Below are 23,472 nucleotides of genomic sequence, written 5' to 3' on the forward strand. Positions count from 1 at the left end.
TATGTTCTTCTCTCATATCCCTCTCACCTCCACTATGCGCCCTACGCCTGAGCACAGGTGAGTTATGAGGAGCTCTGCTTCCTTCTCTTCGTTCCCACCCTTCGAGATCCCAAGCCTTTCCATCTCCACGTGGGGTATGGTGGAATAACGCTCCGTCCCCCAACCCTACATTCCGATTTCTAAGCTCGGTTTCTCCAGATGTGAGATAGGATCCACCGTTCGATTCTAACCCATTGTAACTTGTTTTTTGTCTGGTGTCACTTAGTAGACGATAGGGTCCGTCACGGCCCTCCATGTTCCCGTGATCTCTTTCGTGATCACCGGAAGAATGGCGAGACGTTTCGCGACTTCCTATGTTTTCGTGACTCTGACCACTATCTCCGGATGTATGTCGAGATGCTTCGCGACTCTCCATATTTCCGTGACTCCAATGTCTTGCATTCTCACCTGGGGCATGGTGTGTGCACCTGAAGGTATTCCGGTACTCCTGTGTCCTATGTTCCCCTTCACTAAAGGTGACACGAGGCACTTCGCCACACCCTGCACTTCTGTCTTCGCACATTTGCCTATTGCTGCTCTCAGTAGGATAGGTATCTCTTCTGCTCTCTTGGCTTCTTCCCTCCCACTCGGCGCTGCTTTCGCCAGCTCCACAATGAGAGAGAATCCTGTTATCCTGTTCTCTCCACTCGGATCCTGTTTCTAAACTTTTATTCCGAGCTTCTTCAGCAGCGTCCCATTCACTCAGGTACTCCCTTAGTTCCTTATAGGTTTTTGGTTTAGGACCCCTCAAATCCATTGACCCTCTTCGACCTCGCTGTTCTACTCTGGGACCCGTTGCGGAATCAAATGGGGTACTCCGACTTATTGGTGCTCGTATCTGCCTGTGGGAATTCATTGTGGCATTCCTATTGTCCTCTTCTGCTCTTTCATTATCCCACCGTGCCTGTTCATCCTGCTGGACCCCTTCTGGGTTATAGATTGACACAATAGGACCTATGGTGACCGGAACCTGTAAAGCGTCCGGCATCTGGTATGACCTAGCGCATTGCGTCTCTGGCACGTTCTGGACCACAAGTCTTCCCACTACTCTCTGTTCTGGACTAGTTTGGGGTATCTCTACGGTCTTAGTAGCGTCCCACTCTGATACCGGGATCGACTTATACTCTCCCCACCTAGTTCCGTCTACTTGCGGTAATATGGGACTCGCAAGTTCCCCACTGTATGGAGGTGGTCTGTCTGTCAATAACCTCTCTAGCAGTTCCTCCTCCGTCTCGCTTTCCTCATCTTCCTGTTCTAGAGGTTTCTTTTCTCCCGTAGCCTCTATCATGGTGAACAATTTGTCCGCTTCTATCTTTTGCACCCTCCATTTCTTGGCTTCATCGTCCCATTTAGCATCCTGCATTGCCTTTACCGATCTTCTCACCCTTTCTTGTCGCCTCTTTACGCCCCTTTCGTGTGCTGTTCTAAACCACACACCAAGAGCTTCAAATTGTGTTGGCCTCGGTAGAGGTCTCATTGAAAGCATCGTCGCCTTCAGTTGGTTCAACACTTCTAATTTAAACGTTCCGAATCTTGGAAACGCCAGCTCTTTTTGCCCTTCTGTTAGCCTATGCCACTCAGAAATCCACAGTATTGAATGTAAGCCTACATTTACTGCCATATGATATGCTGGTGTGCCTTCTGGTGGAGCTTCTTCTCCGGCATATAAGTTTCTCCTTTTCTTTTTAAAGATTTTCCCTAAACCCTTAAAACACTTCATTTTGCTTGATAACAACCACCAATCCCTGTGCGACTCTCGCTAATCAGCCTATCCCAGCACGGTTCTACGCTGACGTCACTTGTATCTTCTTCAGCAGCTTCCCTCGTTTCTTAACTCGTCTCACGATTTCGCATGCGTTTTCATTCATACATTGAAAAATGACTACTTCCGTCCAAGCGATCACTTTTCTCTGACTGTACGGCCACAGTCTAACTGTAATTGCTACCTCAACTGGCACAGCGTCTTTCCTCTTACGGTCGGACACTTGCCTCAACTGATAGGTTACTTACGCACAGTAGACGTACGACCAGCGTCCGCTACTCATTCACTCACACATACGCTCCCCCTATCATCGGTCTGTCGGGAAATCAATGGTACCTCATGACCCCCTTTCAATGGTAGACAAATTACTCTAGGTGTTCGATACACCCGAACCACTTAAGTCCTCTGGACATAAGATTTCATCCAGTTGCGCGCTCTCACAACCTTCCCTCAATCACACTACAGGCATTCAACTCCGCTTGACATTACAACACAGGAACAACATAAAACACCGCAATCTTACAACGCATGACCCTTATACTCACTCTCGACCGATTCTGCTGCTTTTCTCTCGACGCACCGTCAGCACCGTCTTCGGCTGCAATTCTTCTTCTGGTCGACGATGACTAGGGACCTTGGGGTAAACTAACCTGGCCTAGGTCGTCTTCCTCAAGAAGATAACCATCCTCTGCTACCAACTGCGGGGAACGGGATTTTGATATCAATTTATGAGTATGATAAATTTAATAAAGAATCCCATTCGTCTGTTTTGGACCGCTCTTATCTGTCATTGAGGAAAGGACCACCTCCGCATTGGTTAGACAAACCCCATTAACTGACGCCACTCTGAAGAACCACTTACAACTGATGAAGTTTTAAGTGTTTATATAAAGATTAATTTGAATGATACAATCCACTCAGGATAAATCTCAAGTATACAAAATACAAAATCAGTTAAAATCTCAGTTGCTTTAAGCTTCGGCGTGAAGTGGTTTCTTCTGCGTCATCTGCAGTAAGACAAAAACAATCATCAAGTTAATCTGTCCCTACTCTATGCTCTGTGACAACCCTACTTCGCAAGTTTCTTCCCTAAAAAGGTGTCAGCAGTTTGTCTCCCTAAGAAGTCAAACTCTCTTTAGCCTCTAAAGGAAATCTTAAGTTTCAGAAGCAGTACCCTATCTGCCTACCCATCTGCTCTCTAAGGGTCCTCGGCCTACTGCTCCCTTGCGCTATGATGTCTCAGCGCATCTGCTCAAGGCATCTACCCTCGCCCTTGCTCTGAGCAATTCGCCCTTCTCTGATTGCCCTCTCCTGCTTGCCAATTGCTACCTCCTCCCCGGGGTGCTGTCCCTAAAATACACAATCACCGTGTGAGTGGAACGCCCCTTGACGCCCACCACGGACTTTCCCCGATGATGTCAACTTCCTGCTTCTTCCATTGGTCCACTCTTCACGTCGTCCGTTAAGTTGACCCTTCTCCTTTGGATGTCATCTTCATCATTTCATCGTTGACATTTATTGATTCTTTCAGATCATGTAACATAGAAACTTAGACAAGGCCTTAACTCCATATCTCTTAACTTGACCCTGCTAGGTCCTGTGAATGGTCTTGTCAAAACATAGTCTACATTCAAAATGTCTCTCCTCACGTTCGAGCAATAAGCTCCGTCCGGCATTGTCACCTTAAATCTAACAAGTGCTAGACTTCTCGGCTCTCATGTCCACATCAAACTATTTACGACCTTCACAAGACCACTAAATTACATTTCATGTGACTATGCTCCTTTGAGCTCTTGGTCAGTCAGGTTAGAAACACAAATGACCTAAACTCTTCCAACATTCTTACAAAATGCCCTTTACACAGCATAACCTTTGGCCTACTTTCATATATTCGTACTTTTAGCAAAGCCCTAGTTATACTTAAACATTCTACATCAAATATATGAAATATATTGAATACGACTACATAGAATATAACTTATGCATTTTCCTTGGTTACATCTTTATGTGAGTTCTCTTATACATTTATCCACGTTTACGTCTTTCCACATTATTTTCTCGCCGCTTCTCCCAATGTAAAGTTACACATTTAAAGTTACACACGTACACGAATTCTACTGTGCACGCTCTACATTTCATAAGCATTTATACACATTTCTATACAATTGCCCTTCATATATACGGGGTTTCTAAACTTAATGCATTTCATCATGCGAATACATTTACATTTCCTATAACATGTTATCACATTCATTGGCCCTTATGCTATAGTTGCCAACTTTCATTACGATATGCGTTTCATTCCTACGTTTATAACATATAAGTCTAAATATGGCTACTACATATTTTTCGTTCAAATTGCGCTCTCTCATGTCCCTTCTGGGAGCAGAATAATAGAGCCTCGAATATCGGGTCGGCCCGCCGACTCACGGTGCACAGATCCGAACATATGAGGTCTAGGCAGGGCTGGCGCGTGATGATGTTGACACAAATAAATCTGTCTCCAAGATTACATATGTGCTAAACTGAGGCTTTGGACAGCAGACCTGTCCCTCGAGGTACAATGCTCTAATCATGGAGCCATTAAACACAACGCAGACGAACCAAGCGAGTCGCCCAGGATCACACTGAGAGTCAGCCGGGGCTCAGGCCTCGGTATTGGAGGCTCAGGTCCCTGCAATAAATCCCACCGACTCCGCCCAGGATCACACTGAGAGTCAGCTAGGGCTCCGGCCTCGGTATTGCAGGCTCAGGTCCCTGCAATAAACCCCATCGACTCCGCCCAGGATCGCACTGAGAGTCAGCCAGGAGCCCAGGCCTCGGTATTGGAGGCTCAGCCCCTGCGATACACCCCATTAACTCGGCCCAGGATAACACAGAGAGTCAGCTAGGAGCCCAGGCATTGGAACTGGATGCTCAGCCCCGCTCTACACCCCATTGACTCCGCCCAGGATCACACTGAGAGTCAGCCAGGAGCTCAGGCCTCGGTATTGGAGGCTCAGCCCCTGCGATACCCCCCATTGACTCCGCCCAGGATCACACGGAGAGTCAGCCAAGAGGATCTAAGGCCTTGGTATTGGAGGCTCAGCCCCCACTCTACACCCCATTAACTCGGCCCAGGATAACACAGAGAGTCAGCCAGGAGCTCAGGCCTCGGTATTGGAGGCTCAGGCTCAGCCCCTGCGATCCCTATTGACTCCGCCCAGGATCACACTGAGAGTCAGCTAGGAGCCCAGGCATTGGAACTGGAGGCTCAGCCCCGCTCTACACCCCATTGACTCCGCTCAGGATCACACTGAGAGTCAGCCAGGAAGCCAGGCCTTGGCACTGGAGGCTCAGCCCCTGCGATACACCCCATTGACTCCACCTCACATTGAGAGTCAGCCGGGAGCTCAGGCCTCGGTATTGGAGGCTCAGCCCCTGCGATACACCCCATTGACTCCGCCCAGGATCACACTGAGAGTCAGCCAGGAGCTCAGGCCTCGGTATTGGAGGCTCAGTCCCTGCGATACACCCCATTGACTCCGCCCAGGATCACACTGAGAGTCAGCCAGGAGCCCAGGCCTCGGTATTGGAGGCTCAGTCCCTGCGATACACTCCATTGACTCCGCCCAGGATCACACTAAGAGTCAGGCAGGAGCTCAGGCCTTGGCACTGGAGGCTCAGCCCCCGCGAAACACCCCATTGACTCCGCCCAGGATCACACTAAGAGTCAGGCAGGAGCTCAGGCCTTGGCACTGGAGGCTCAGCCCCTGCGATACACCCCATTGACTCCGCCCAGGATCACACTAAGAGTCAGGCAGGAGCTCAGGCCTTGGCACTGGAGGCTCAGCCCCTGCGATACCCCCATACACTCGGCTCAGGATCACATTAAGAGCCAGGAGCTCAGGCCTCGGTATTGGAGGCTCAGCCCCTACGATACACCCCATTGACTCCCCTGCCCGCTGCTGCAGTGGGTGACGTCAGTGTTCAGGGTCATATACAATATTTGCATGTCCACCTCATATAATCTTAACCAGCACTCCACATATAATCGTATCTACTACACCACACACAGTCATAGCCACTACACCACACAATCCTTGCCACTGTCCTACACCACATATAATCCTTGCCCCTACACCACATATAAACCTCGCCACTACACCACATATAATCATACGCACTACATCACTTCTCATTTTATCAATTCGACCACATCTAAATTTAACAACTCCACAGATTCCCAGTTTAGAGGCTGGACGTCATTTCAATCAAACCACTGACGTTCACCCGAAGACAACCACTGGAGTATAGGTACACACCGTGGCAAACGCCACCCCCTTAAGTGAGCGCCCCCAATGTTACCACTAGTCCACGCTGCCACTCAGCCACTGAACATCTCTCATCTGGGCCACTAAGAAACATCTGTACATCTCAACACAACCACTGCAGTACCTCCCTGTCAGACCACTCGTTAACCTGGGCACTGGGCCACATCACACTTTAGCCTCTGGAGCGCATTTCAACTTTACACTGGCACACATCTCAACCTAGACCCTGGGCACCGTCCCTGCAACGCACCACATCTCATCTTAAGTACTGGAGCGCATTTCAACCTAACATGCACACTTGCACTGCACTGCTCATTTTATCACCCTCAGAAGGATGAAAGGCTGAGCGGTCCGAAACGGCAACTAAACTGTAAAAAGAATGTCAGATACAGATCCGTGCACTGGATGCCCAGGTCCACTGTGCGCCCAACCTAGCCAAGTGCTTCCCTGGGCACAGGTCAACGCCCCTATTTCACCGAAAGAAGTCAACTTCTTACCTTGGATGGCAAAGGCGCAGATGGCGAGTAGCAGGGCCAGCTGGCGAGGTGTGGCACCGGCGGTGAGCATGGCTAGCAGCTGTGCACAAGATGGGGCCCCTGGTGACTGCGCGTGCACCCTGGATAAGAGCTGCTTCCTGCACATATATACTCACTCTCCACGTTTACGTAACTGCCGACGCAGAGCTGTGGGACTGGACAGGCTTGCCTCATAACATATTGCAAAGTTGTTTACAACACACCGGTCTCTTGCCGGTTATTGCAGAATATTCCCAAGACCCCTCCCTTCCTGGGGTCAGAGATCAGAGACCTTTAAATTGTCATGGGATTGCAAACTGCACCGGGCACAGCATGCTAGGGCAGGTACATACACCATACCCGAATAGGAAATGTTAGCATCTAGGCAGCAGGGCCACTAGAATTGTGGGATTGTGCGGATGCGGCGATTTATGCATAATTAACGATTTGTCGCATCATCTGAAGATTTTACTCTCCCGATTTTTATATACCAGCTCAAACGGTTCAAAAGCTGCGAAAAATGCAGCGACAAGTGTTGCCACTCGCTGGTAGCCACTTCACTGAACTGGACTATTCACCTTTCTGTTGTTTATTGCCATATTTGGGTGTTAAACTGGTACTAATGAGGTGCAAATATAATTCCCAAACAGTGCTGCCAAGTTTAAACAAATGCTTAAATAATGAAGTGAGTGTTTACTTTTTTTACCGATTATATCGCATAATTGGTCTTTTTTACCGCATAATTTACTCAAACCGGCCGCATAGTTTGGCCTTCTCCTGTCACGTAATTCAAGGTCATCCGCAGTATTAAGTTATGCCGAGGTAGGATAAGTAATGTTGGGTCGTCATGCAGAGTAGTGTACTTTTGTAATATGTGACATCTTATAAAGTGTTCGATGGGTCAATATTAATGTCGCCCTAAAAGGACTGCACACCGAGACCCTCATTTATGAGACCGTGCGTCACTTTTACGCCGCCGGTGCGTCACTTTTCGTGACGCACCAGTGGCGTAAAAAATGCGCCTTGTTGCGCCATATTTACAAAGTGACGCATCTAGGTAGATGCGTCAGTTAGTAAACCCCTGCGCCACATTTTACCTGCGCCAGGTATAATGTATGCAAGGGGGGCGTATTGATGCAAGGAAGGGTCGTAGAAGTGACGCACTGAAATCTATGAGATTTCACTGCGTCACTTTTAGGACGCCGTTGCATCAAAATCTGATGCAGGCCCTTTCACATGGGGCTTGCCTCTGGGGCCACTGTGTGAGTCCGAGACCCTGGGGCCACTGTGTGAGTCCGAGACACTGGGGCCACTGTGTGAGTCTGAGACCCTGGGGCCACTGTGTGAGTCCAAGACCCTGGGGCCACCGTGTGAGTCTGAGACACTGGGGCCACTGTGTGAGTCTGAGACACTGGGGCCCTCGTGTGAGTCTGAGACCCTGGGGCCACTGTGTGAGTTTGAGACACTGGGGCCCTCGTGTGAGTCTGAGACCCTGGGGTCACAGTGTGAGTGTGAGACCCAGGGGCCACCGTGTGAGTCTGAGACCCTGGGGCCCTCATGTGAGTCCGAGACACTGGGGCCACTGTGTGAGTTTGAGACACTGGGGCCCTCGTGTGAGTCTGAGACCCTGGGGCCACTGTGTGAGTTTGAGACACTGGGGCCCTCGTGTGAGTCTGAGACCCTGGGGTCACAGTGTGAGTGTGAGACCCAGGGGCCACTGTGTGAGTTTGAGACCCTGGGGCCCTCATGTGAGTCCGAGACACTGGGGCCACTGTGTGAGTTTGAGACACTGGGGCCCTCGTGTGAGTCTGAGACCCTGGGGCCACTGTGTGAGTTTGAGACACTGGGGCCACTGTGCGAGTCTGAGACACTGGGGCCCTCGTGTGAGTCTGAGACACTGGGGCCACCATGTGAGTCTGAGACCCTGGGGCCCTCATGTGAGTCAGAGACACTGGGGCCACTGTGTGAGTTTGAGACACTGGGGCCACTGTGTGAGTCTGAGACACTGGGGCCCTCATGTGAGTCTGAGACACTGGGGCCACTGTGTGAGTTTGAGACACTGGGGCCCTCGTGTGAGTCCGAGACCATGTGGCCACCATGTGAGTCTGAGACCCTGGGGCCACTGTGTGATTCTGAGACTCTGGGGCCACCGTGTGAGTCTGGGACCCTGGGGCCACTGTGTGAGTTTGAGACACTGGGGTCCCTCGCGTTAGTCTGAGACACTGGGGCCACCATATGAGTCTGAGAGCCTAGGGCCACAGTGTGAGTCTGAGACCCTGGGGCCACTGTGTGAGTCCGAGACCCTGGGGCCACTGTGTGAGTTTGAGACATTGGGGCCACTGTGTGAGTCCGAGACCCTGGGGCCACTGTGTGAGTTTGAGACATTGGGGCCATTGTGTGAGTCTGAGACACTGGGGCCACCGTGTGAGTCTGGGACCCTGGGGCCACTGTGTGAGTTTGAGACATTGGGGCCATTGTGTGAGTCTGAGACCCTGGGGCCACCGTGTGAGTCAGAGACCCTGGGGTCACTGTGTGAATCCGAGACCCTGGGGCCACCATATGAGTCTGAGACCCTGGGGCCACTGTGTGAGTTTGAGACACTGGGGCCACTGTGTGTGTCTGGGACCCTGGGGCCACTGTGTGAGTCTGAGACACTCGGGTCCCTAGTGTGAGTCTGAGACACAGGGGCCACCATGTGAGTCTGAGACCCTGGGGCCACTGTGTGAGTCCGAGACCCTGGGGCCACTGTGTGAGTTTGGGACATTGGGGCCACTGGGTGAGTCCGAGGCCCTGGGGCCTTTGTGTGAGTCCGAGACCCTGGGGCCACTGTGTGAGTCCGAGACCCTGGGGCCACTGTGTGAGTTTGAGACATTGAGGCCACTGTGTGAGTCCAAACCCTGGGGCCACTGTGTGAGTCTGATACACTGGGGCCCTCGTGTGAGTCTAAGACCTTGGGGCCACCATGTGATTCTGAGACACTGGGGACACCATGTGAGTCTGAGACCCTGGGGCCACTGTGTGATTCTGAGACACTGGGGCCACTGTGTGAGTTTGAGACATTGGGGCCACTGTGTGAGTTTGAGACCCTGGGGCCACTGTGTGAGTCCGAGACCCAGGGGCCACTGTGTGAGTTTGAGACATTGGGGCCACTGTGTGAGTCCGAGACCCTGGGGCTACTGTGTGAGTTTGAGACATTGGGGCCACTGTGTGAGTCCGAGACCCTGGGGCCACCATGTGATTCTGAGACACTGGGGCCACCATGTGAGTCTGAGACCCTGGGGCCACTGTGTGATTCTGAGACACTGGGGCCACCGTGTGAGTCAGAGACCCTGGGGCCACCATGTGATTCTGAGACACTGGGGCCACTGTGTGAGTCTGAGACCCTGGGGCCACCGTGTGAGTCTGAGACCCTGGGGCCACCATATGAGTCTGAGACCCTGGGGCCACAGTGTGAGTTTGAGACACTGGGGCCACTGTGCGAGTCTGAGACACTGGGGCCCTCGTGTGAGCCTGTGACACTGGGGCCACCGTGTGAGTCCGAGACCCTGGGGTCACAGTGTGAGTGTGAGACCCAGGGGCCACAGTGTGAGTCTGAGACCCTGGGGCCCTCATGTGAGTCCAAGACCTTGGGGCCACCATGTGAGTCCGAGATCCTGGGACCACCGTGTGAGTCTGGGACCCTGGGGCCACTGTGTGAGTTTGAGACACTGGGGTCCCTCGCATGAGTCTGAGACACTGGGGCCACCATATGAGTCTGAGACCCTGGGGCCACAGTGTGAGTCTCAGACCCTGGGGCCACTGTGTGAGTTTGAGACACTGGGGCCACTGTGTGAGTCTGAGACACTGGGGCCCTCGCGTGGTTCTGAGACACTGGGGCCACCATATGAGTCTGAGACCCTGGGGCCACAGTGTGAGTCTGAGACACTGGGGTCCCTCGTGTGAGTCTGAGACCCTGGGGCCACTGTGTGAGTCTGAGACCCTGGGGCCACTGTGTGAGTCTGAGACCCTTGGGTCACTGTGTGAGTTTGAGACATTGGGGCCACTGTGTGAGTCTGAGACCCTGGGGCCACTGTGTTAGTTTTAGACATTGGGGCCACTGTGTGAGTCCAAGACCCTGGGGCCACCATGTGATTCTGAGACACTGGGGCCACCATGTGAGTCTGAGACCCTAGGGCCACTGTGTGATTCTGAGACACTGGGGCCACCATGTGAGTCTGAGACCCTGGGGCCACCGTGTGAGTTGAGACCCTGGGGCCACTGTGTGAGTCTGGGACCCTGGGGCCACTGTGTGAGTTTGAGACATTGGGGCCATTGTGTGAGTCTGAGACACTGGGGTCCCTCGCGTGAGTCTCAGACACTGGGGCCACCATATGAGTCTGAGACCCTGGGGCCACAGTGTGAGTCTCAGACCCTTGGGCCACTGTGTGAGTTTGAGACACTGGGGCCACTGTGTGAGTCTGAGACACTGGGGCCACTGTGTGAGTCTGAGATACTGGGGCCCTCGCGTGAGTCTGAGACACTGGGGCCACCGTGTGAGTCCAAGACCCAGGGGCCACCATGTGAGCCTGAGGCCCTGTGGCCACTGTGTGATTCTGAGACACTGGGGCCACCATGTGAGTCTGAGACCCTGGGGCCACCATGTGATTCTGAGACACTGGGACCACCATGTGAGTCTGAGACCCTGGGGCCACCATGTGATTCTGAGACACTGGGGCCACCATGTGAGTCTGAGACCCTGGGGCCACCGTGTGAGTTGAGACCCTGGGGCCACCGTGTGAGACTGGGACCCTGGGGCCACTGGGTGAGTTTGAGACATTGGGGCCATTGTGTGAGTCTGAGACACTGGGGTCCCTCGCGTGAGTCTGAGACCCTGGGGCCACCATATGAGCCTGAGACCCTGGGGTCACAGTGTGAGTCTCAGACCCTGGGGCCACTGTGTGAGTTTGAGACACTGGGGCCACTGTGTGAGTCTGAGACACTGGGGCCCTCGCGTGAGTCTGAGACACTGGGGCCACCGTGTGAGTCCAAGACCCAGGGGCCACTGTGTGATTCTGAGACACTGGGGCCACCATGTGCGTCTGAGTCCCTGTGGCCACTGTGTGATTCTGAGAAACTGGGGCCACCGTGTGAGTCTGAGACCCTGGGGCCACTGTGTGAGTCTGGGACCCTGGGGCCACTGTGTGAGTTTGAGACATTGGGGCCACTGTGTGAGTCTGGGACCTTGGGGCCAATGTGTGAGTCTGAGACACTGGGGTCCCTCGCGTGAATCTGAGACACTGGGGCCACCATATGAGTCTGAGACCCTGGGGCCACTGTGTGAGTTTGAGACACTGGGGCCACCATTTGAGTCTGAGACCCTGGGGCCACAGTGTGAGTCTGAGACCCTGGGGCCACTGTGTAAGTTTGAGACCCTGGGGCCATTGTGTGAGTGCAAGATCCCTGGGGCCACAGTGCTAGTCTGAGACACTGGGGCGACCATGTAAGTCTGAATCACAGGGGGCCACCGTGTAAATCTGAGACACTGGTGCAGTCTGAGACCCTGAGGCCCTCGTGTGAGTGTGAGACACTGGGGCGACCATGTGATCTGACACCATGGGGTCACTTTGGGAGTCTGAGACACTGTGGGCACTGTTTAAGTGGGAGACACTGGGGCCACTGTGTATTTCCGAGACATTCATTTGCCTTGCCAATAGTGGATCCAGTGGTTCGCTTTGGTAACGAGTCTCCTGGATAGATCCCAGTGTCCTCTAATGCTGTCATGGAGTCCTGCCATCCTAATAGCCCACCTGTAGCCACACCCACCCAGAGACAGACAGCCCAGGGGAGGCTTCAGGCTTATGTCAGCTTAATGGGAGCAGCTTGGCTGCCTCATACAAGGAAGACTCCACTAACACAAACTGAAAGTTGGACTTGTTAGATCAATGCTTCAGGAAGGCTCTATTCAACTGTGGGGCACCGCCACCTGGGCGCACACAAAGGAGCATTTTACAAACCCCTCTAACAGTGACGTTGTGGTGGCAATAGGAGCTTGACATGACTAACAAGGCAGCATTAAGCCTCTTTACGTGGAATAATGCTGCCTTGTAAATAAGGCTCCCTTTCATGCCGTACTTAGAGTGAAAGGGGAGGGCAATGGGAGTTGCAGTGGGCGTTCCACCGCAACACCCATTGATTCTGACGTTGACCCATATTTACAAGTGTGGCGTAAATAGGAGGCAGCACCAAAATTAAGACCAGGCAAAACTAACCCTGGGCAAAGCACTACATAACGCTCGCGTAGTTTGCCAAGTTTGTGTACTTCACACTACGTGAACTGCCCGTAGCACATTGCAAACACACGTAATGTAGCGTAGTGCAGCGGTCATTTTTTGCGTGTTCGCAGGCTTCAACATCAAGTTGACGACCGCGAGCAAGCAAAATGACATCCCGGCGAGACTTTTTCCTCGTTTGCTATCAGCAACATCTAGTTGCCAATCGCGAACGTGGAAAATAAACCTCCCTGCGATATTCTCAACGCGGGAAGGTCAGGTTTCTTATTGCAATAGTGGTAGTGTATTCTCGCAAACGCTCGCGATGAGAATCGACCAGTCCGCGTTGAGAAAGCTGCAGCTCGAGTAAAAATCTACTTGAGGGGCATAAAACTACAGCTCGCACTGTGCAAGATGCCATTTTCAATGATTGCACAGTGCTGGATGCTTGTCTGCACTGTGCAATCATTAAAAACGGCATCTTGCACTGTGCGAAAAGGGTACTTCGCAGTTCGCGTAGTGCTACGCGTAGCTCACGTAGTGCAAAGTGCACTTCTCGTAGCTACGTGTAGCACTACTTCGCGAAGTACGCCCAGCCCTAGGCAAAACCTGGGGCATATTTACTAAGAAGTGAAGAGTGCAGCATTAGACTTCCTGGCTTAATGCAGTGCTCCACCAATTTTGAAGCCCAGGGCTGCATCATATTTACAACAATATGGTGCAGCCTTGTGTTTCCCCCTGCGCTGGTGCTAAATTTAGCAGCCAAGTGCCGACACAGACACCCTTGTACCATGGTGCAAGGGTGTCTGCATTGAGGGAAAGATTGTTTATGTGCCGGAAGGTCTCCCTTCCTGCACATAAACAATCTTTAAATGGCGTTTCATAACTTCTATATGTGCTGCAGAATGCAGCACACATAGAGGTTGCAAAACGTCATTTAACCCGTTAACCGCGGCGGTAATTCTGCCGCGGTGCGGGCGTTTCCGTGCGCGGACGGGGCCGCGTCGGCCATTGGCCGACGGCAGCACTGGGAAGGTAGTGCTGCCGTCGGCCAATGGCCGACGGCAGCAAGGAAAGGGTTGATTAAAAAAAATTATTGTTTATGCGCAGAAAGGGGACACCTTCCTGCACGTAAACAACCAATGGTATTTTGCTGTTTCTATGTGTGCTGCAAAACCAGCACATATGGAAACAGTAAAAACAAGACATTTCTCCTTGTTTCGCTGGGTCAAGACCAGGTTTTCCTGGTCTTCATTTTGGTTCTGTCTCCTATTTACGCACCCTTATAAATAGGGGGCAGAGTCAAAATCAATGATTGTTGCAGTGGAACGCACACCACAACACCCATTGCCCTCCACTTTCACGCTAAGTACAGCATGAAAGGGTGCCTTATTTACAAGGCAGCATTTAGCCAAGCTGAGGGGCCCATTAGGATGGCGAGCGGATTTCCCCCGCCAGGCTGGCGGTGGCTACCTGAACCCCCCCGGCCATATTAGTATGGAAGACCGTCCGCCGCTTTTCCGCCCCGGTCGCCTTGCGGCCGGGGCGGTAAAGGTTTAATATGGTGGTGGTGTCTATTAGACAACGCCAGCCATATTACGATGGGCCAGGACAGATGCCCATCGCTGCCACAGAAAGGCATGCGGTCTTCACTTTGGGGGCCCGATGCGGGCCCCAAAAGTGAAGGAGGGGTGGGGGGTGCACACGGGGGGGCACCTGTGGTACCCCTCTGCATTTGCATATACAATGCGGTAGGCACTACGGGGTGCCTGCTGCTTTGTGTATGCAAATGCATACATGCATTTATAGCATTGTGGCGGGCGGTGCAGAGAGCACCGCCTGCCATAATGTTATAAATGCAGGATGCACCCGCCACTGTGGCGGGCGCATCCTAATACCACCCATGGGACCCCCGCCCTTATGGTGGGCGGTCCCGAATTCCGATAGGATCCTAATGACCCCCTAAGTGTCTTAACACTGCCTTGTCAATAAGGCAAAGCCCTTATTGCCACTACAACGTTCTGAAAAGTGACATTGTGGTGACCTTAGGGACTTGTAAATATGCCCCTTGGGCTTATAATGAGGAGAAATACTTTATTTCTCCTCATGTTTGCGGTTTCCATGTGTGCTGCATTGTGCAGCACACTGAGAAACAGAAAATTGCCTTTGATTGTTTATGTGCAGGAAGGTGACCCTTCCTGTACAAATACAATTTACAAAACACCATTTAAAGATTGTTTAGGTGCAGGAAGGTCTCCCTTCCCTTCAACGCAGAAACCCTTCACAGTGGTACAAGGGTGCCTAATTGGCGCTAGGTTGATAAATTTAGCACTGGTGCAGGGGAAAATGCAGGGCTGCACTATACTGTTGTAAGTATGGTGCAGCCCTGTGTTTCTGAAGTGATGGAGCGCAGCATTAAGACAAGGAGGCTAACGCAGCGCTTTGCCACTTTGTTGTAAATATACCCCAAATTCTCTTTATACGTTGACATTTTCTCTCTTGGTTGTTGAGCCTCTGGTGGTGTTTTACAGTACTGGTATTACTGTGGAGTTTCACTATTTTATGGTAATTTTCTAGGCCTGAGGAAGTAGATTGGAAATATGACCAGCGATGGAATGTGTTGGCTAGAGTCATGATGAATTTGTGTGCCAAGGACATGATCTAAACAATCTTGCAAATAAAACACAAGAAGACTCAATAACAGTTTGAACGTTTGACTCATCTGAAATAATGTTATTTATGTATTACATTTGTAAAGTGCACACAATTACCCTAAACAGGATATCTTGGACCTGAAGAGCAAAGCTGATAGACAAAAGGAATGTGGCAAAAGGATAAGGTGAAGGATAAGGAGAAAAAATGCACAAAAGTAAACCAGAGTATAATATTGAGTTTAAACAAGGATTGGAAGATTGATGAAAGAAAGGGAGGGTTAAAGAGAGAATAAATTAAATTAAAAAAATAGAATGGATGAATGTATTCAACAGTAAAATTAAGGAATGGATAAGTATGAAAGAAAGACTCAAATGATGAGATAAAGGAACGATTTAGGATGAATTCCATAAAGAAAAATCCTGAAACATAGAAAGAAAAGAAAAAAGAAAGGATGAAAGAAAGCAAGAACTTAATAGATGAAAGAAGCGAAAAAGGCAGGAAGAAGAAAAAAGAAACAAGAAAGAATGATGAAGGCCAAGAAGAAGGTATGCACAAGCTTGAAAAGCACGAGGATGAAAGAAAGAAGAAAAACAAAGGACAGAAGAAAGAATTAAAGATAAAAGAAGCAAAGAAGGTAAGATAAATGAATAAAGGGAAAAATAGGGAAACAAAGATGTGAGCAAGCAAATTACAATGCAAGACAAGAAGGAAGAAAATATGAAAATAATTCATGAGATTAAAACCAGGAAATGGAGACAGAATGTAATATGGAAATGAGAGGAAGACAGAAAGCAAGAAAGAAAGAAAGAAGGAAAAAAGGAAGATAGAAAGTAAGAAGGAAAGAAGGAAGTTTTAACAGAAAGAAAGTATAAGGAAAGAAAGAAAGAAAAAGAAAGAAAGAAAGAGTGAAAGAAAGAAAGAAAGAAAGAAAGGTAGGAAGAAAGAAAGAAAGAAAGAAAGTGTAAAAGAAAGAAAGAGAAAAACAAAGGAAACACGAAAAATTATAATGGTGAAATCAAGAGAAATATGTATGCAGGCATAACATAGCATGATTAAAAGAGGAAGATAGAATCGAAGCTGACAAAGAAATAGGGGGTTAAAGACAAAGGGCCTGATTCCGATCTCGCTCGGAATGGCACCAAACGAGATCCGGCCGGTAAAAGTACGAGTTGTACGTGTTTTTTCTGCCCGACTCATGCAGCTGTACGAGCTAGCAAGTATGATGCGAGCAACGTGAAATTCACCGACTGAATCGTTTCCGGGTCTGAAACGGTCTGTACGTCTTATCCGTAAGCAAACTGTGCCATGCAATGGATGCAATTTATGACCAAGCCAGTACGACCCACAGGCCGGACAGCTGGTTCGAGGTGAAGTTTCCGGCTTGCAAAACATCCAGGAAGTTGCCTTTGGGGGTCCGCGTCGGACCCCCTGTCACCCGTAGCCTTATGACTCGGACACAGGGGAGACCCAAGGGTCTCCCCAACACAGGCATGTACGGTGTGGATGGCACCGATACGTACCCACTTTAAGGGGCGCCTTTGTGTGACACATACCCATTCAGTCAATGGGAGCCCATGTACGCGTCATACAACTGGCTCCCATTGACTTCTATGGGAGTCCAACCGAACCGAGCCCGGCAGCATGAAGCTGCATCGTACTCGCTCGGTTGGACTGAAGGAGTCCGGCTCGGTCGGAAACACTCCGAATCTGGCTCGGTCAGAAAGCTTTCCGACTCCAGGGGCGGGTGGTCCATAGGGGTGTTGGGCAGTGCCCCACAAAAGAATTGGGCAACAGGTGAACAGAAATGTAAGCAGACAAATTGACAGCTTACAATTTGTCTGTTTACATTTCCGGGCCCGCCTGTGCCTTCACTGGTGAATGCGCATGTCGTGCACATTGCACGCAGGCAGAGACGAGCAGTAGTTCAGACAATGGTCGGCACTTGTGAGAGAGGAGCTTTGCCCCTCACTCACATTCACAAACCATAAAGGTATGCTGTGCATGCCCAGTGTAGTGCAGGAGTTTGAAGATAGGCTCCTGCTCAGGCGATGATGCGTTTTGCGCAAAGTCGCCCCATGCCCTATCAAATGGCAGGACAGAGTAAACAAGGTTCAGCCGCCTGGCCCCCTGTCGCATCCAGTCTCCTAATTGGCAAAAGAAAAGAGCAGGGAGAAGTTACTTCTACTACGTTGCAGAGGAGACGTGATGCGGCGCAAGACCGGAGCCGCAGGAGATCCCTGGTAGGTTCTTTTATTAATTAAATTACACACCCCTCCCCGAGCGTGCCCCCGAGTCATGCCGGCCGTGTTCTGGGTTGAATGTGTGCATGCAAATACAATATATGCACCTTTGTGTGAGCCCTCTGAAGCCACGGCCAATGCTGGTTTGTTATCTCCCATTACGTCTGGGCATTCATTCACTAGACCACACGTCCCTCACACAGGTGCCCGCGCCAGGCCGCACACTGCCTTGTCTCTGCCCACTCATCAGACTTAGATACAAACGTTTATTGGGCTGTAACAGAGGGGTTAAAACGGGGGGCTGAGAAAGGGTTATTTTACCACACAGGGACTCTGTCATGAAAGCGATCGTATCTGACTTTTTTTGTGCGAGGCTAACCTCCTGTGTCACTTCATTACCATGCAAACAAAACAGGTGATGGACCGAATGTGGATCAATGTCACACACTCACCCCAGTCCAAAGATCTGGGCCCAAATCCATCGTTTTTTTGCACTCCACACCACCCCGGGTTAGACAATGGCGATATGCAAATCAGCTCTGACCATTCGGTCCATCACCTGTTGTGTTTGCATATTCCGCCCTAAGTGCTCTGGGGATGCCCAGACGTGGGTCCCAGGCACTCCACACCACTGGAGTCAAGCTAGCCGGGCTGATGAGAGGTGTTACCTCGAAACCGGTCCGGTCCTCGGATGCTTGATTCCGTTCTGGGAAGGACATGGCTTTTGTAGTTCGGACTGGACTGTTCCCATGGGGCACAGGGTCAGAGCTGATTTGCATATCGCCATTGTCTAACCCGGGGTGGTGTGGAGTGCAAAAAAACGATGGATTTGGGCCCAGATCTTTGGACTGGGGTGAGTGTGTGACATGGATCCACATTCGGTCCATCACCTGTTGTGTTTGCATATTCCGCCCTAAGTGCGCTGGGGATGCCCAGACGTGGGTCCCAGGCACTCCACACCACTGGAGTCAAGCTAGCCGGGCAGATGAGAGGTGTTACCTCGAAACCGCTCCGGTCCTCGGATGCTTGATTCCGTTCTGGGAAGGACATGGCTTTTGTAGTTAGGACTGGACTGTTCCCATGGGGCACAGGGTCAGAGCTGATTTGCATATCGCCATTGTCTAACCCGGGGTGGTGTGGAGTGCAAAAAAACGATGGATTTGGGCCCAGATCTTTGGACTGGGGTGAGTGTGTGACATTGATCCACATTCGGTCCATCATCTGTTATGTTTGCATATTCCGCCCTAAGTGCGCTGGGGATGCCCAGACGTGGGTCCCAGGCACTCCACACCACTGGAGTCAAGCTAGCCGGGCTGATGAGAGGTGTTACCTCGAAACCGGTCCGGTCCTCGGATGCTTGATTCCGTTCTGGGAAGGACATGGCTTTTGTAGTTCGGACTGGACTGTTCCCATGGGGCACAGGGTCAGAGCTGATTTGCATATCGCCATTGTCTAACCCGGGGTAGTGTGGAGTGCAAAAAAACGATGGATTTGGGCCCAGATCTTTGGACTGGGGTGAGTGTGTGACATGGATTCACATTCGGTCCATCACCTGTTGTGTTTGCATATTCCGCCCTAAGTGCGCTGGGGATACCCAGACGTGGGTCCCAGGCACTCCACACCACTGGAGTCAAGCTAGCCGGGCTGATGAGAGGTGTTACCTCGAAACCGGTCCGGTCCTCGGATGCTTGATTCCGTTCTGGGAAGGACATGGCTTTTGTAGTTCGGACTGGACTGTTCCCATGGGCACAGGGTCAGAGCTGATTTGCATATCGCCATTGTCTAACCCGGGGTGGTGTGGGGTGCAAAAAAACGATGGATTTGGGCCCAGATCTTTGGACTGGGGTGAGTGTGTGACATTGATCCACATTCGGTCCATCACCTGTTGTGTTTGCACTTCATTACCATAGCAAGTCAACTGCGAAAAACGATCCGGGTACAGTTTTAATTAACTGACATCTGGCTGATTATTAGAAAAAGGAGCAGTGTCTATCAAAATGTAGCGTTCAGATAATGTTGATTTATATGTAAATGTAGGATACTTGTAAAGCGCACATCTGCCCATCACCGGTGTGTCCCGGCGCTGTATAACGCTGTGGAACCCTTCCTGGCTCTCCCTGTGAGATGCCCCTCCTGCGCACCCCCAAGGTGAAGCCAGGCATCCCAGTGTTGTAGGGGCCATTGTGGAGATTAAGCAAGCTATTGCCCAGAGTTGCAGCTTGGGACCCATGATTAGAGTAGGCACCAAGGCGAGAATTATCGAGTCTGCAGACAATGAGCCCAGGACCCTGCCGCGTCGGGAATAGAACCCTGGTCCCGGGCCAGACCTCTGCTTCAGGGTCTGCCGCTCTAACCATTGAGCCACACTTCTCCGTGAGTATTCAGTTTTACAGATGTTTCCCTACATCTTTAATGTAAAATGTACAGTTATATTGGCATATAGCAAATACACTCGATTCCTGTGCGTGGCGTTTGAGGCCATTCCTCTTAAATGCCCTTATTGAGCAAAAGAGATTCAAATGTTTTCTTTTCCAGGAAAATCACTTGAAGTCCACGTGCATTAAAGCCTTGCGCTGGAGAACATTTTCACATGGAGCGGCGAGGGGTGTTCCTATAAGCCCTAAAGATGATGGTGAAGATGTGTTGCATGGGCGTGTGGATTAATTCAGCTGGTTGGGGACTGGAGCATTATCAATGGATTTTCACATATTTTTCTCGGGAAGCTTTTTCACAAAAGTTCATTTGGGCTCGGGGTTTTAAGTAACATTTTTGTAGTCAAGTGCTTCCTCACTAGGTTCTTGCAGCAAATTACTAACACTGCAGCCTGTAACAGCACTGTCAGCCGGGGGGCACTGTCCGGCAAATTGAATTCTTTCCACTTTTCTCAAATTACATCAAATTACATCATTTAATAGGGTGATACTTGTGATCTTTGGCAAATAATATTAGTATTTTGCGCATTGGTTTCATTGGCTGCCAAGTGTCATTGTTTCAACTAGCTGAGCATCATTGTTAAGCGCTGCAGCTACGAATGGATCAGTTGTACGTGGAAAAGCCTAGAGTCGCACCAGTTTGCACAAGCCCTCGCAGCCACACCCACTTTGGCTTTGCAGTCATTCATTTTCACTTTATTCTTGGCGATGTTAGTCCTTTTGGCTGTTTTGTGTTATGGGCATTTGTGTAGCGCTTTCTGCTGTTGGTTTGGCACAGTGCTGCTTGTTTATTCTGAGCGACCTTTTGCACAGCATTGCATATTGCACTATTTGGTTGTGTCTGTTGTGAGTAGTGTTTCATGGTGTATGATTATTAGAGGATTGTTTTCTGTTAGGTTTAGAAGTGGTTTGTGGATGTTAATTTGAAAGTAAAGGGAGCTTAGTGTAGATACAGATCTTTCTTATGCAATGTGTGTATGGATGGGTGTGCCAGAGAACCTTTTTCTTTTTTTTTCTCGTTAGTGAAATTGTTTCTACCAATACCGTTGTTGTTGTAGTACTTTATTCGATAAGAAGTTTATCATAAAAGTAAGTACAATTTCATTTATAAAATATTAAAATTCAGAGTGAATATATACAGTTAAAAAAACCATAAGACATAAAATGCAGTAAAAGGCTTCCCTTAATCAACCAGATCAATTAGTTGTTGTTTACTAGCTCATTTTCAGCTGGATAAGTTTTGAACGAATCTGCCAGGCTCTTCCCAAGTACTTTGCTAATCCACAGATGACCATCATAGAGGTTGTGTCCGTTCTCAAAATCCGAAGGGCCATCATGCAATGTCTCACTCCTAGTTCCCTGCATACAGGTTTCAGCCATTTCTTTCTGGCTCCCCTATATGCACTGCAAGCAAACAGGAAGTGTGCTAGGGACTCGGTGGGATTGGTACATCCTGGGCAAGAAGCTTGGTGGTACACGGAAGATTTCCAGCATCTGGTGAATTCGTTCAGCGGGAGTGTCCCATACCTCAGTTTTAGGTAGAGGGTTCTATCACTAGGTGTTTTAATGAAGTCTAAAAAAGGTTCCAGCTTCTTCTCCGGTTTATGTTCTAGAAACTGGTCAGTTAAAGTGCCCCACCTAGTGTCTTTTAGATCCTTGCCTTGCTCCCAACCCCAATACATTTTCTTGACTGTTTCTTTCGGTGGGGGGGACTGGGATAGCCACACTTGGCTCAGCCCTAGATTGTTAACCAACTCCTTCAGTTTGTTCAGCCATACAATTTCCTTTGATCCATTCAAATTAATTAGTTCATCGAGTACTGCAGCATAGCTTGCCAACTCTGGTGTCCTTCTTAGACGCACCCAGTACAACAATGGGCGAATATAAACTATGTCTTTAATGGATAGCCGCCCCATGTCGTATATGAGTGGTTTTAAAGGGGTAGACAGTGGAAGGCCAACTAGATCTCTTAGAAACGTGTTCTCTGCTTTTACTAGGTTTGCAGTCTTATCAAAACCCCATAGTTCAGACCCATATACTGCAGCAGCCAGAGCCTTCCCATCGTAAACAGCTAAAGCGGGGGCAATGGGTCTGCTGTAGGATGCTCGATGATCTCTTGAGATGGCCCCTGACACTCTTTTGAGGTTTAAAAGCATTTTGGCTACATGGGTGTCCCATTTCATTCTTTGATTGACCCTTACTCCTAGATAGCAATACCTAACACAGGCACAATATGGGCAAAAGCAGTGCAGGCTCCCCCAAAATCGAACCTAGAAATAGGGTGGATGGCAGTAGTAGTGCACCCTTGGAAACAACAGGTGTGATTCCTCTTCAGGGGCTCCAGAGCATAGCCTGGACCCACCTATGAGACCACGGAGCCACTGCAAATTATTCTATTACACTTGTAACATTTATTTATCAGTGGTCATGCCTCTGACACCTGGCCCTGCTGCTTGGTCTGACTCCTGGTTAAGAATCATGGTTTGCCTGCTCCAGTTTCCAACACCAGATTTAATTTCTCATCTGCTGCGCCATTGAGCCTCTGAGCAGCCAGAAAAAGAAGAAAGGTTAATAAAACAATGATTCAGTCTTGTTTCTAGGTGCGTGTGCGAGTAAAAGTGTGTTAGATTGAGAGAGAATGAGATTAAGCGTAGTGTTTGAGAGTGTGAATGAGAATGAGAGTTAGAATCATTGAGGGAGCGCGAGTAAGGGAAAGTGAGGTAGTGAGCAAAGTAATGCCTCAGTGCCTTACAATATCCTTATAAAGTACAGCAGGGGGTACTTAATACAAAACGTCATATTTCTATTGTTCCAGCATGAGAAACTGCTTCCTGGTCAAAGAATCCTATAGAATGGCTTCTCAAAATGGAGTTGTTGTTAGTTGTAGTAGGCATTTGGGCCATGTTCTGTTATTTCTTGGGATATTTTAGAACAGAACCCTTTTAAGTGGAGTGGTGTGGCTCACTGGTTAGAGGCGGCAGACCCGGGAGCAGGGTCATGGACCAGAGTCAGCGGACTCGATAATTCTCACTTCGGTGCCTACTCTAACCAGAGATCACACTCGGCAACTCTGGGCATTAGCTTGCCTCATCTCCACAACGGCCCCCACATATGCCGGGGATGCCTGGTTTCACCTTGGAGATACCCAGTAGGGACCATTTCACAGGGAAAGCCAGGACGGGTTCCCCATTGGTCTGTTGCACAGAGATACTGCGGGAGTCGATTCTAGCGCGTTAGAAACCCGCAATTAATTAGTTAACTCCTAACG

General features: G+C 50.0%; 1 protein-coding gene across 1 annotated transcript in view; it reads right to left on the reverse strand.

Annotated features, from left to right (window-relative positions):
* Positions 1-6,767, reverse strand: part of LOC147700976 (ly6/PLAUR domain-containing protein 5-like) — a 68,021-nt gene extending 61,254 nt beyond the window's left edge. Inside the window, exon 1 of the mRNA XM_086929809.1 lies at positions 6,612-6,767. Coding sequence (XP_086785935.1) covers positions 6,612-6,756 — 145 coding nt within the window. The 5' untranslated portion in view covers positions 6,757-6,767. The remainder of the gene's footprint in view (positions 1-6,611) is intronic.
* Positions 6,768-23,472: the final 16,705 nt, after the last annotated feature.

The sequence above is a fragment of the Lissotriton vulgaris genome, chromosome 7, assembly GCF_964263255.1.
Source record: "Lissotriton vulgaris chromosome 7, aLisVul1.2, whole genome shotgun sequence".
Classification (NCBI taxonomy): domain Eukaryota; kingdom Metazoa; phylum Chordata; class Amphibia; order Caudata; family Salamandridae; genus Lissotriton; species Lissotriton vulgaris.